Raw genomic sequence first — 15332 nt, 5'->3', positions numbered from 1 at the left:
AATATAGCCTACATTTGAATAACACACTGTTAAGTTGTTGTATTCTAATGAAGCCTAATTGGTATATGCTAATTGGTTTTGATGGCAACATTTTTTGATGATTTTAAAAGTAGGCTAATCTATAAAATACTTTGCTTTGTTCTGCCAACATTATGGAAGATTTCAGTAAAAATCAGTAGGCAGGCTGATGTGAACGTCATAATATCCTAAATAACAGTACATCCTTACTGCTGATGTGAAACACACAAGTTTGGAAAAAAAGCCATCAGTTGACAGCGGAACGAAAAGAGTTTTTACTTCCACCGTCGGACCTTAATCAGTGTGACACCCAGCGGAAGTAAACAACAGCAGCGCCCGTAGCGTTAGCTGCATGCTGCTGTTGAATGAGCTGGAAGACGTAGAGCAGAGTACAGCATTCTTTCAGCTGTAACTAATGCTGCGTTCCAGGCACAATTTTTAGTCCGTAAGTTACGACTCACGACTTGGTAGCGTTCCAGGCAAAGTCACCACAAACCCTTCTAGCTAGCGTTAGCATTAGCTAGCGGTACCTACCGTTGACGTTAGCTAGTGCTAGCTGATAATAGCGATTTCTAGTCGGCAACATACAGTGAGGAAAATAAGTATTTGAACACCCTGCTATTTTGCAAGTTCTCCCACTTAGAAATCATGGAAGGGTCTGAAATTGTCATCGTAGGTGCATGTCCACTGTGAGAGACATAATCTAAAAAAAAAAATCCAGAAATCACAATGTATGATTTTTTAACTATTTATTTGTATGATACAGCTGCAAATAAGTATTTGAACACCTGTCTATCAGCTAGAATTCTGACCCTCAAAGACCTGTTAGTCTGCCTTTAAAATGTCCACCTCCACTCCATTTATTATCCTAAATTAGATAAGACACCTGTCCACCCCATACAATCAGTAAGAATCCAACTACTAACATGGCCAAGACCAAAGAGCTGTCCAAAGACACTAGAGACAAAATTGTACATCTCCACAAGGCTGGAAAGGGCTACGGGGAAATTGCCAAGCAGCTTGGTGAAAAAAGGTCCACTGTTGGAGCAATCATTAGAAAATGGAAGAAGCTAAACATGACTGTCAATCTCCCTCGGACTGGGGCTCCATGCAAGATCTCACCTCGTGGGGTCTCAATGATCCTAAGAAAGGTGAGAAATCAGCCCAGAACTACACGGGAGGAGCTGGTCAATGACCTGAAAAGAGCTGGGACCACCGTTTCCAAGGTTACTGTTGGTAATACACTAAGACGTCATGGTTTGAAATCATGCATGGCACGGAAGGTTCCCCTGCTTAAACCAGCACATGTCAAGGCCCGTCTTAAGTTTGCCAATGACCATTTGGATGATCCAGAGGAGTCATGGGAGAAAGTCATGTGGTCAGATGAGACCAAAATAGAACTTTTTGGTCATAATTCCACTAACCGTGTTTGGAGGAAGAAGAATGATGAGTACCATTCCAAGAACACCATCCCTACTGTGAAGCATGGGGGTGGTAGCATCATGCTTTGGGGGTGTTTTTCTGCACATGGGACAGGGCGACTGCACTGTATTAAGGAGAGGATGACCGGGGCCATGTATTGCGAGATTTTGGGGAACAACCTCCTTCCCTCAGTTAGAGCATTGAAGATGGGTCGAGGCTGGGTCTTCCAACATGGCAATGACCCGAAGCACACAGCCAGGATAACCAAGGAGTGGCTCTGTAAGAAGCATATCAAGGTTCTGGCGTGGCCTAGCCAGTCTCCAGACCTAAACCCAATAGAGAATCTTTGGAGGGAGCTCAAACTCCGTGTTTCTCAGCGACAGCCCAGAAACCTGACTGATCTAGAGAAGATCTGTGTGGAGGAGTGGGCCAAAATCCCTCCTGCAGTGTGTGCAAACCTGGTGAAAAACTACAGGAAACGTTTGACCTCTGTAATTGCGAACAAAGGCTACTGTACCAAATATTAACATTGATTTTCTCAGGTGTTCAAATACTTATTTGCAGCTGTATCATACAAATAAATAGTTAAAAAATCATACATTGTGATTTCTGGATTTTTTTTTTTAGATTATGTCTCTCACAGTGGACATGCACCTACGATGACAATTTCAGACCCCTCCATGATTTCTAAGTGGGAGAACTTGCAAAATAGCAGGGTGTTCAAATACTTATTTTCCTCACTTTATGTTGGGCTTCATTTAATAAACATAACATGTAGTAGTACACAATCGTGTGTGTATTGTTTTGATTACAATGTGCGGAATTACTTTACGTTGCCTATTTATGTCTATTATTTCTATTTCTCACTATTAATCACAGGCGTCTGTACAGCATCAACAGGGGTCGAAATTGTTGTTTATGTGTGTGTGACGTCAACACTGTAACTGGGAGTACAACGATCTGGGACGAGTTCACGGGTTAGTTAGTAGTTAGTAGTTACAGGTTTGACTGTCGTTCCAGAGCACTTTCACGGGTAGAAGGTTGTGAAAACACGAGTTACGGGTTGCCTGGAACGCAGCATCAGCAACAATGTCTTCAGTTGAGTGTTTGAAAGAGTTTGTCACCGAGCGACTAACTGCTGCTGCTGAAGAAATATTCAGAGTTGTTGAAAAAACTATCGTCGAGTACAAGGAAGAGATCGCTCGGCAGCGCAGATTGTTGGATGTCGTTTGGAAACCAGAAATAAAGTTATACAGGATAGGTGAGTTGGAGTTTACACGGTATTATTTTAAAGGTCCCATGGCATGAACATTTTTTTTTTTAACATTAATATGCGTTCCCCCAGCCTGCCTATGGTCCCCCAGTGGCTAGAAATGGCGATAGGTGTAAACCGAGCCCTGGGTATCCTGCTCTGCCTTTGAGAAAATGAAAGCTCAGATGGGCCAATCTGGAATCTTCCCTTTATGAGGTCATAAGGGGAAAGGTTACCACCCCTTCTCTGCTTTGCCTGCCCAGAGAATTTGGCCCACCCATGAGAAAGAGACATCATGGCTTTCAAACGAGCAAAGTGGCAGTTGGTCAAGGCCACACCCCCACCCTCCACCTTGCCCCCCCCTCTCTCCTCCTCAATAGCTACAGACACAGAAATGGCACATCCTAAGGAAAGCTCATTGTGGGACTGGCTCTAGTGGCTGTAATTCTGCACCAAGGCTGAATTATGGAAAAGAGACTTCAGATACAGTATTAGGGGACCACTAAGGCCTATATAAAAGCATCCAAAAAGCAGCATGTCATGGTACCTTTAATGATGGTTATAACCACAGATGGTTATAACCACAGATGTCTACGGAGCCCCTGTTGTGCCAACAAGTTATTACTCTCTGCAGGAGCGCCCTGTGCCCTGATTAGAACCATCCTCCTACCTTGGAAATGACTTGGTTTAATGAGTGAGGCTTATATTTGATAGATTATAGCCCACCCAGAACTTTTTAATTGTTGATAATATACCTTTTTTTTTTAAGATTATTTTTTTGGGCTTTTCCGCCTTTAATGTGACAGGACAGCTAGTTGAGAAAGGGGGAAGACATGCAGGAAATTGTCACATGTCGGATTCGAACCCGGGACCTCTGCGTCGAGGCATACACGTTTATCGGTGTTTTAAGCCCCCAACGTCTCCTTCCAGGCAGCACTGCCTGGAAGGCACTAGGATTAGGCAATGGTTATGGTTAGGGTTAGGTGCCTTGAAGTCAACGGTCGCAGCGCTGCTTGGAAGGAGACGTTGGGGGCTTAAAACACCATCGAGCGGCATAAATCTCTCAGTATATGTGCGTCTGTTCTACCCACTGAACCAACCCGGCCACACATAATATACCTTTTTAAATGAGCAATACAACCCATAAAATGCACTTTTCCACTCAAAGTGATTGCAGCTCCTACCTTGTGTTTGAAAGGTTGTACTGTCTCACAATGAGCTGATTTAATGATGTTGAGAAACGTGAAAATATAATGCCCTCCTGGCTACAAGCCTTTGTTGTGTAGAACACAGAATCCCAACCAAGGTTTTAGTTACGCTGTTGCCAAGGGGTTTGTGGAAAGATCATAGAGAAGGTTAACTAATTTGATTAAAAAAAAATTCAATTATGATTTGATAGAATATTCCAGCTGTAACATGTAAACAATAGAGGTTGCGCTAAATATAATAAATAAATAGTAGAAATAAATAGCTGGTAATAAGTAGTACCTAATAGTTCTAATGAGTAGCTAAAAGAAGTGGAGAAAGGGGTTATAATAGTAACCTGAAAGTACTGCATTAAGCAGCTTAAATGGTTAGCTGAAAGTAATGGATTAATGGTTAAAACATTCAGCCTCGCTTTAGGTAGATATAGTAGTAGGATTGCTAACCAAACCAACCTAAACATTTACAATTCAACAAGTAAGACAAAATAACAATCTCCATTTTTATATAATGAATAATTACACAATTGGAACAGACAGATAGATAGATAGATAGATAGATAGATAGATAGATAGATAGATAGATAGCACTTTATTGTCCATAGACACGGAAATGTGTCTTGCAATAGAAGCTCCAACACCACAACAACCAGAAGACAAAAAGCTAAGAACGTATAGGCATCATTAAAAACAGAAATAAATAATTAATATGAGGGGGGCCCAGCCCTGCAAGAGTGGTCATAAATAGCCATAAATATATAGATGAATGGGGAGGGGAAACTGTCACTTCTTTGCCCTCCTGTGTTGATTCAGCAGAGATGCTAGGCTCGTTCGAGATGAACTGCGCCTCACCTGCGAAGTGGACGAGAGCAGACGGCAGCAGCCGGGGGCGGTGACAAAAAGCCACGGTCAAGTCGGACAGTTTTCAGCCGTTTCCAGCAGCCTTCAGGCTGAACAGGAAGTCACATAAACACTCGCATCCTGTTAGGTCCGATTCCGATTTAATAAAATGTTATCAGACCCATATACCAGCTTGGACACAAGTCTCCAGTTGTTTTTATTAAAACAGAGTAGCTGTCACAATGCTCTGTTGATGATTTTAATTAACAGCACTGTAGATGATCCGTAATGTGAACAGATTTAGTCTCTCTGACTTCTAAACATAACTATCAGCCACACAACGTGGTTTGTACAGAATAAGCCTTTAAATCAGACAAATAGCAGTTAAAATCCCTCCAAATCAAAATCAATAAAAGGTTCATCATGTTGAGTCAATTCTGAACCAATCAGCTGTTAGATCAGCGGAGAGGCCGTCGTTTCCCAGCATGCCCTGGGTCCGCCTGGGTCTTGCAGTCGGTGAAAAGCAACTGCGCTGCCTGCGTCTCAAACCTGCGGCCGCCTTGATCTCGTGAGATTATCGTTGCCCTGCGTGTGCATGACATCAGAGCAAGTCGGGCTCAAGTCGGACACAAATCTAACCGGCATGCATTGGGCGGCGATCGCCGGTGATCGATTCTGCGCAGATCTGGCTCATCTTGAACGAGCCTATTGACAGAGGAACAAATGAGTGTTTACATTTGTTCTTTCTGCAGTCTGGGACCCTATAGCGCCTCCCGGAGGGCAGGAGTTGGTACTCCTCATGCAACACATGGGAAGAGTTGAGGGAGATTTTGTCAGCCAGTCTGACGGTGTGCAGTACGTGGCTTTCAGTGAACGCGTTCTCCACTGAGTGGCCCACCAATCTGGAACAGATTCCCAGAAGCCTTCAGATGAGCTGAAGGCTCCATACTGCAGGATGCTTTGAATTGTTGACACAAAGAAAAGAAAGAAACAGGATTTCGCTGCTTGCTCCAAATGACCCGAGTCTCCTTAAAAAGTAGATTCTCTGCTGTACTTTGCTGCAGATATAGTCTACATGGTGGGTCCAGGAAAGGTCACTGTCCACGTGATTGTGAATGGTTATTGGGGTCATGTGGCACTCATGAGAGGTGCCGAAGATAATCTCCTCAGTTTTCTGTGTATTGAGGAAGAGGGCATTTAGATCACACCACTTTACCAGATTATTCACTGTTTCCACATAGAGGTCAGCCCCCTCCCCCTCCTTCATCTGAGCTACCAGTGCAGTATCATCAGAAAAATGTATGATACGGTGGTTGGGTGCACGGGTAACACAGTCATTGTTATAGAGTGTGAAGAGCAGAGGAGAGCTAACACATCCTTTTGGGGCACCGCAGCTGGTTGTGACCATGGGGGGAATAGGTGTTATTGACCCTGACCAGCTGTTGCCTGTTATGGTGTTTTTCCATTACATGGTACCTGCTCGACTCTACTCGCCTTTTTTGGTTTTCCATTATGAAAAAAAGTCCCTGGTACCTGCCAACAGGAACTTTTTTTAGTACCACATCTGCCGAGATTCCAAGCGAGCTGAGGCGATACCAAAAGGTGACATGAAAACCTGCAGACTACTGATTGGTCGGAGAGAATCGTCACTAATCACTGCCTCATCATTGCTATAGCGACAGACGGCGGTGTCCTGAACAAACCTGCCATTTTTTAAAAATGGTTTAGCCAGCTGTGTTTTTTTTTTTTGCTGCCTCCAGCTTCTTTTGAAACAAAATGTGTCTTCTGGCAAACAGCCACATGCTGAGAATCAAAAACAACACACCTTCCATGTTCTGCGTGTGTGTCGCGTCAGGTCACGGCAGTTTCCTGCGGCGGTGCTATGACGACCAGCCATGCCTGCCTCACGCATGAGGCGGTACTAAATCTGCAAAAAAAAAGGAGAACGGGGCACCGCGGCCGAGCCGAGTAGAGCTGGTACTATCAGTGGGTAAGCGCCATTAGTGAGGAATTTAAATTTAATAATAATTTATACTCTTTATTGATCCCCAATGGGGAAATTACAATTTACACTCTGTTGTTATTACACACTACACACAGGCCTGAAACACACACACACACACACACACACACAGGTCCTTTTACATGCACTAATGGAGAGCTGTCAGAGTGAGTGGGCTGCGACTGCTGAACAGGCGCCCTGAGCGGTTCGGGGGGGTTCGGTGCCTTGCTCAAGGGCACCTTGGCAGTGCCCAAGAGGTGAACCGGCACCTCTCCAGCTACCAGTCCACCTCCGTTCTTTCCGTGCAGAGGAGAAGTCAATGAACAGTACCCTGCCATATGGCTTTAATTTCGGAGCGTCCAGGTGTTTTGAGACCAGATGCATGAGAGTGCCAACAGCATCCTCAGTGCATACTTTGGGAATTGATGGGGTACGTGAGCTCATCTGACTGGACTGTGTGGGGGGACCTCAGACCAAAAAGGTTGTGAACCAGTGGTGAAGAGTTTTAAACATGTAATCCTTTTGTTCATCAACCCTGACAACAGTGGTTCCCAAACTGGAGGGCCCCAAAGTTATAACACATCAACAACTGGTTCCTTATATTTAATAAATACATATCTATTCAGTTATAGGTCTTAGGTCCAACTAATCGTTGACCGTAAAACCTCGGGGTAGACAGAACCTATTGTGTGTTTTCATGTTTGGTTCAGGAGATATGATGCAAATAGGCTACATCATTTGATTTTTGATTGACAGGTCCTAAAGCATCCACTGTCTTTATCGTTTACTTAAATAAACGGGAGCCTCATTTTCAAAATGAACAGCAAACTAGCGATTGAGACCATAAACTCACTAAAAGGTTGTAAATTTAGTGACAGACTGATTTTTGGAGCCAGTGGAGTCGCCCCCTGCTGGGAGTTAGAGAGAATGCAGCTTTAATAAGCTTCAGACAAAGAGTATAGAAGTAACAAGAGGCAAAACTCAATAGAACGTTCCATTGCAACAAAACGCACCCATGACAGAGCTGCAGCTTGCAATGGAACGTTCTATTGAGTGCAGCTCCGCCGTCTTGGACTGAACGCAACACAACGTTCTATTGAGTTTCGCCTCGTTACTTCTATACTCTCTGCTTCAGAATTGGCTTCAATTTTCAGACCCGGAAGCTCCATCCATTCCTTTAAATTCTACGGTATTAGGAATAAGAGAACATGTGTTCTGGTCTTTTCTTCAATAACCGTAGTATCATATTTCTTTTGTTGTCTGTCCCTCCAGAGCTCCCACAGCAACATGTCTGTAAGGAGGAGGAGGAGGTGGTTCTCTCTGACCAGCAGCTCTGTATTCAGGAGAGGAACTCCAGTCTGGACCAAGAAGACCCAGAGCCTCCACAGATTAAAGAGGAACAGGCGGAACTGTGCACCAGTCAGGAGGGAGAGCAGCTTGCACTGAAGCAGGAGACCGATACCTTTATGTTGACTCCTACTTATGAGGAAAGTGACCACAGTGAAGGTCATACTCTGAACTTCAATCCTGATGATGGCACTCTAAGTGCAGCAGAGAAAGAGTCTGTAGCCAACATGCCAGTTATAACCTCTGTGGTATCAGAAGGAAACAGTGACCACCAGCTCCTCTCCCACAACTCTCTTGAAGCTGAGAGCCAAGATCAGAAGGGTCACAGCAACATCGTGGACGACACTAACTTGTCAGAGATTCACCCCAATACTCAAACAGGTACAAAGTTTTTCATATGTGACACATGTGGGAAAGACTTAAAGTATAATTCATATTTGCAGAGACACCTGAGAATCCACACAGGTGAGAAGCCTTATTTTTGCAAAACATGTGGAAAAGAATTCAGACGTAAACACAACCTGGAAAATCACTTGAGAATCCACACAGGTGAGAATCCGTATGTTTGCATGAGCTGCGGGAAAAGATTCTGTGACGCTTCAGCGTTAAAAAGGCATATGAGAATCCACACAGGCGAGAAGCTGTATGTTTGCAAGAACTACGGGAAAAGTTTCTGTGACGTTTCAACATTTAAAAAGCATATGAGAATTCACACAGGTGAGAAGCCCTACCTTTGCAAGACTTGTGGGAAAAGATTTGTTGACACTTCCGCATTAATAAGGCATATGAGAACCCACACAGGGGAGAAGCCGTACATTTGCGAGACTTGTGGGAAAAGATTCTGTGACACCTCAGCATTAGTAAGGCACATGAGAATTCACACAGATGAGAAGCCATATTTAAAATGCAAAGCGTGTGGAAAAGATTTCAGACTTAAGGATGCTCTTAACGTCCACATGAGAACCCACACAGGTGAGAAGCCGTATTCCTGCAAAACGTGTGGAAAAGATTTCAGACTTAAGGATACTTTTAACGTCCACATGAGAACCCACACAGGTGAGAAGCCGTATGTTTGCAAAACATGCGGAAAAGAGTTTGGGCAAAATAGCAACTTGTCGGTCCACATGAGAAGAGCCCACACAGGTGAGAAGCCGTACGTTTGCAAGATCTGCAGGGAAAGATTCTTTGACTCTTTGGCTTTAAAAAAGCACGAGAACGCACACAGGTGAGAAGCTGTATTCTTGAAAAACGTGGAAAAGATTTTGGACGTAAAGATAACTTCACTGCTACTGCTGCTGGCTGGAATGACAAGGATGCCGCAGGGGCAAGGAATTTAAAATCTTCAATGCCTCATCGCGCTGATATGACCGGCCTGGCCCGTCGGGTACCGTTGGGTCCCGTTGGGCTCGGGTCGTGTATCCATTCTCCGTCTTCCCCCCCCTCTCTCCCCTTTCTCACCTAGCTGTCCTGTCAAGAATTAAAAGGCGGAAAAGCCCAAAAAATAATCTTAAAAAAAAATACACTAAATGTAAATTAGTTTCAGCACAGTCAATATGTCAGACAGAACATCTTTCCTCTACAGAAGTAGGCCTATATCAATGGCTAAGCCTAAAAAAAATGTTGGAAAAAGCCTAATAAAATAGGCGTTAAGATGGGGTTGTGGAGCAGTAAAGTCAATCCCTATCCCAGTTCTTCTAATCCTGGTGGGAGAGATGCCACTAGATATTAGAAGGAATCAGTTAATGAATTACTAAGGTTAACAAGACATGAGGTGAGTGATGAGAATGGCAGGGCACAAAGGAGAAATATAAAAGGCTTTCAAGTGGGGCAGCGAAGTTTGTGTTCCGGCTTCGATTATAGAACACAGTAGGCCTATCGAACGCTGTATTTTTTTTTACCAACCCTCAAAATATCCATATGTTCATCCTGTTTAAATACCAAAACACCACCACAAAAATAGTAGGTTGTAGACCATGCACAGACCCATAAAAACTGGCAGGACATTGGATTAGCGTATAGTATTTTATTTAGGCTACAACATTTAACAAGAACATGAATTTGGCTGGCTCCTCACTGCATCATCTGAGAAGATAAAGAGATTGTTAAATGAAGACAATCATAGGGTCGGGTCTGTTATATCATCCACTCACTCAATTATTTCATTCAATCTTAAAAAATAAAAACTGGATTTTTGACAAAGCTTCCTCAATGTATAGACTAATTGCCAAAGACCGTTACTGTGACACCAGAGTGGTTCACTAACTAGCAGCATTATTAGCAGCAACAGCACAACAGAGAGCTGTATAAGTGTATAATCGTGTGTAATCGCTTGGCCAGGATAATACAAAGTAGCACTAAGCAGCAGTATTTTAGCTATTGTTAACTGCATGTACACCTTGCACACTAAATTCGTCTTTCAGAGGCGACTTAATACAATACTGACAAAAAGTGACTTTTCTAATATTTCCTGCCTAAAAGTCAACTGCCAGTCAATCATGAATGTGTTTTGTATGGTTGTGGTAAAACAAAATGTAATTGTAATTAATGCATGCATGTATGTATTTTAGCTACCTTGCATCAGGGAGTTCTCTGGTGACCCATCAGTATCTATTCTGGGATAGAACAATTCTTGTGATCCAAAACCGAAAGAGAGAAAAAAAAGGTGAAGGTGCAAGTAAGTAAGCCTACTCACATTACAATAAGGTGACCAGATTTCTGAGACAAAATCCGGGGACATTTTCAGCTCAGAAGCGTAAATACCTCCAAAACAGGTAATGTTTTTATCTTTGTAAAACTTAAAACGGGGACACTGCCCCTCACTAGACCTATAGCTGCACTGGGGCACAAGCCTCCCTAGGGGGGTCCATGGGCATGCTCCCCTGTAAGAAAATGTCTATTTTAACATTTTGCATCTATCTGGTGCACTTTGAAAAGAAATTCAGAGGTTAGACTTGATTATTCTCTATCTATGGATGGACATATTTGTGCTGTAGCCTGAACTATTTTGCACTTCAGAATTTTAACCATGCACACAGGTGGAATAGTTTTTTCTTCGTATTTTTGCATTAATGTCACTAGGAAGCATACCAGTAGAAATATATATTCATATTTGTAAGTGGGATGTATATAAGTAAGTGGGATTGTCTGGAATCTGGCAATATAATAACCATTATGGTGGGATACAAGGCTAAGCAATTTACAAAAATGTCTGTGCTGACATAAATAGTTTACATGAGAATACATTATAATTTGTACCCAAAGTTGGAGACCATGTAGAAATTTTGTTGCAATTTCAAAACCGGATTACCCGGGAACCGCTTGTTGTACCGATGCATGTGTTGAGTAAAGAGTTTGTGAGATATTTCACAGAGAGTAATGGGTGTGCAGAGATTTATGCAGAATGCAAATATGATAATATTTCATGTAAGTTCAATGTTAATTTTCTCGCAAACCATTTTTCACAGCAAGGGGGTTAACACTTTTGCATGCACTATTTCCGTGTCACATTCTCATAGAAAATCTAAAGGTCTGATCCTAGAATCGACCCTGCTGCTACTTCATACTTGTACTCCACTACACCTCAGAGGGAAATGTTGTAATGTTTACTGCACTACATTTATCTGACAGCTTTTGCTTTATTGCTTCAGGCTGGGCTTGTTTCTGCAACAGCTCATTGAGTATCGGATTGATTATTAACATAATCGTATTATTAATAAAACTATTGAGGAAATATTTTCCTTTGACATTGGTCCAGTATTAAACGAGATTGCTGCAGTCGGCAACGGCGAAACAAGCTACAATGTACAGTAAGTTAATAGCACAATTGTCCAGCTTGCATTCACGTTCATAAAAGTGCTCATTTTGCCACTGATAGGCTCAGATTAAGTGTCTGACAACATTATGGAAAGGATTTCTAAGTAGGTCGGCCTTTCTGTTAAAGAGTAAGATACTTTTTTTAAACATAAAAAGTCCGCGTTCGCTAAACCCACCAGACTATGTACTATTATGTAAATAAACAGTCATTTTAGCATCGTAAAATATGGGCATTCTACAGCTCTGAGCAGCGCTTCCTCTGGCTGTCTTGAGCCTGCGTGTGTAGGGTGCACGACTATACGTTTGATCAATGTTTTCTTTCTTTCATTCCAATTTGGGGTCTGTCAGTCACAGTGAAAACCGGGGACATTTCCGGGGACAGCTCCAGCCAGGGACAGGTCACCGAAACCGGGGACGTCTGGTCACCCAACATTACAATACTCACATTAATAGCAGCAAAATGTGAACCTGTTACTCACCTGGAGTTTCCGAACCAGTTAGCCGTCTTCCTGTAATAAGGGAAACAGCTTGTTGTAAATAAACAGTATGTACTTGTTATATGTGAATGTATGCGTTATCTGATTAGAAGGAGAACTGTCTCCCTGGGAACATCTACACTTCATATAGCATTGATTTGATGTTTTTAGAATGGGTGGAGCATGGATACTTACAGTATATGCAGGAGTATGGAGTTTGTAAATCAAGATATATTTGTGTGTGCATCAGAAATACATTTCTGAATCTTGTCCTGTGCATTTCTGAATCTTGTGTGCATTTGTAAATGTTGTTTGCATTTCTGAATTTTGTATGCATTTGTGAATCTTCTGTGCATTTGTGTATCCTGTGTGTGTATTTATGAATCATGTGTGTACATGTATGAATCCTGTATGTGCATATGTGAATGTAGTGTGTGCGTTTATCTTTATTGAGACTCTTTTAGCTCCATACAGGAGGGGTTGGTTGGTGGTGCTGCCTTTTCTTTACGTTTTTTTGGTGGTTCTTCTGAGAAGTTAAAGCATCCGAGTATAAAAATGTATTTTTTTCTTCTGGATTTGCAAGGGGACTAGTAGGTTTATGTTGTGATTTGTCTGTTTACATTCATTTCCATGTATTATGTTTGTTTGTAAAGGAAAATAGGGAAGTGAGAAATGGTGAATGGAATTCAATAAAAAAAAAAAAATAATGATATAGGTTGCAGAGTGGAACAATAATTTACCATCAGTGGAACCATCTCCTTATATTCAGAGAGCCTTTTGTTGTGGTGCTCTCTTACCACTTTCATATCAATGTGGATGTTTCCGCAACCAGGCGGGCCTTTTCATTTGCTTTGTTGTATGAGTCTTGAGATATTAATTTGGAGAAAAGCATTCTCGTTCCATCCTAACATAGATAAAACACATGGCATACTGCTGAGAACAGAAGGCTGGCTTTTTAGGTATTTCGCTGTTAAACATCAAAGGGATTTTGAATGAGGTTTTTGTTGCAGTTCAGTACAGAGTTTCAACATTTATTCACAAAATCTACAACAAAAAGTGTCCAGAGGTTGGCAGAACTTAGAACAAAAGTAATCCAACAGTAAAGAAGGCAGAAAACAAGACCACAAGGAACCCAAGACGAATAAATCCACAGACGAGAGAAGGCAGCACAGAACACTGATCCAACAACAGATTAAGACAGCACAGAGACTAAATACACAAGGTAACGAGGTAACAAGGGACAGGTGACACTAGGGCTGGGGAACAGGTGAAAGACATCAGGGCGGAGCAGACAATCAACAAGGTGGGAAAACACAAGGCAGGAAGTAAAACAACACATAACTAGGGAGAAAAACAGAGACTTCAAAAGAAAACAGAGACTTCAAAATAAAACAGGAAACAGATAGTACACAACCATGACAGTTTTCCTACATATGGAACAAAACCCAAGAATTTCTTGTTTCACTTTTCAAGGATTCAAGGCAATGTATGTGTCAGTTTACAACAGAAGGTTGTACAACATCTTAACATGTTTTTATTAATGCTGTTATTATAATTGATGTGATATCTACCTGCCATGGTCCAGATTTTCTTTAAAGAGAGTCTCATCCACATATATATATATATTTTTTTTTAATCAGGCTGTTCCCCACGTTTTACCCTCTTCCTGACATCCACAAACGTCCAGTAGCAAAACAAGCACTACAAAGAAGACAGATACAGGGGTGAAAAATTCACATGTAGCAGAAAATCCAAAATGTAGATGGTAACAGTACCTGATTGTTCTTTTCAACCCAGGAACTGGGCCCAACATCCACAGAACTGTCGTCACCAAAACTCCACAACAGAAAATCGTTTGCCATTCATTTCTACCAAAACAAAAATTACAAAAGGGAAAAGATAATTATGTAGGTAAGTATGAAGATGAATACTTTTAAATACCAGTTTTTACCTGTGACATCTGAATAACTTGTCGCTTGTACATAATAGAAATTACACCCACTTACATTTATTGAAGAGGAACCAGTATTTGTGGAGCAAATGCTATGTTCTGAAATTATTTTGTTTCTCTAATAACACATTCAGAGTTGTTTATATGGTATTACCTTTTGTAATACGGTATACGTCTCTGATCTTTATATATGGGAGTACCTGCCCTTGTTCCAAGAGAGGCAAAAGGGGAACCAGACGAAGAGGAGTATGACTGCTGGAGACTTTGTGGTAATAATGGATTATTCAGCATCGCCAGTTTACAGACTAAAACCAACATCATGAAAAAGGCCAGTGACAAATTACACCCTAAGGTCGCCCTGTAGATGCAGGCTTGCGCGTGGAACCAGGTGAACATTTTGCACCACCATGAGAGTTACCCCAGTTGTCATCCCCATTTTTCACAGAGAGCGCGTCTCCAAAAAGCTACTTTTATGGGTCAAGACACCTAAAGATGTGTGCCAGATCTTACAAACACTCATTATGGTCCACTTAGGAGCCTACAATAAGTCACAGTAAAACATGAACATTTTTAACCATAGCCTTGTTTTTGTATACAATCTACATTAACAATCTAAATGGACCAAAAAGAGACAACAGAAAAAACTGTCAATGGCAATGTGAGAAAATGATGGTAACTAGTCTGGCCCTAATTCATGTTCATTGTTGTTTTTTTTCCAGACCCCCCTCCACACACACACACACACACACACACACACACACACACACACACACGTGGGGTGTCATCGTCATTTTGGTCAAGGCTATCTATGGCAGGTTCAGCAACTGAGGGAGCTGACTTAAAATGAGAAAAGCAGCTGATGTGACAAAAAGCTGCAAAACATTATCAGGCAGCTGGTGCTCATAGCAAGTCCACCAGACAGCTTTAGTCCATATCGGATGTACAGGATATGGCACCAGTCTTCTATCTGCATCTCTGAGTGACGGCGGAGAAGACGATCTTCATCTCT

The 15332-nt window shown here is 42.0% G+C and overlaps 1 protein-coding gene across 5 annotated transcripts; it reads left to right on the top strand.

Annotated features, from left to right (window-relative positions):
* The first annotated feature begins 2331 nt into the window (after positions 1-2331).
* On the top strand, positions 2332-10731 carry LOC116046483 (zinc finger protein 501-like). Of its 5 annotated transcripts, none has more exons than XM_036003579.1 (3): positions 2332-2701; positions 8009-8464; positions 10651-10731. In XM_036003579.1, the coding sequence occupies exons 1-3, from the start codon at positions 2530-2532 to the stop codon at positions 10677-10679; spliced, it is 657 nt and encodes a 218-aa protein (XP_035859472.1). In that variant the 5' UTR covers positions 2332-2529; the 3' UTR covers positions 10680-10731. The 5 variants fall into 5 exon arrangements, 3 of the variants coding, with proteins under 3 accessions (XP_035859472.1, XP_035859471.1, XP_031150684.2); XM_036003578.1 differs by lacking the exon at positions 10651-10731 and adding an exon at positions 9056-9499 and having other exon boundaries at positions 8009-8800; XM_031294824.2 differs by lacking the exon at positions 10651-10731 and having other exon boundaries at positions 8009-9498.
* The last annotated feature ends 4601 nt before the right edge of the window (positions 10732-15332 follow it).

Source organism: Sander lucioperca, chromosome 7 (genome assembly GCF_008315115.2).
Source record: "Sander lucioperca isolate FBNREF2018 chromosome 7, SLUC_FBN_1.2, whole genome shotgun sequence".
Taxonomy (NCBI): domain Eukaryota; kingdom Metazoa; phylum Chordata; class Actinopteri; order Perciformes; family Percidae; genus Sander; species Sander lucioperca.
This window is presented reverse-complemented; position numbering and strand designations above follow the sequence as displayed.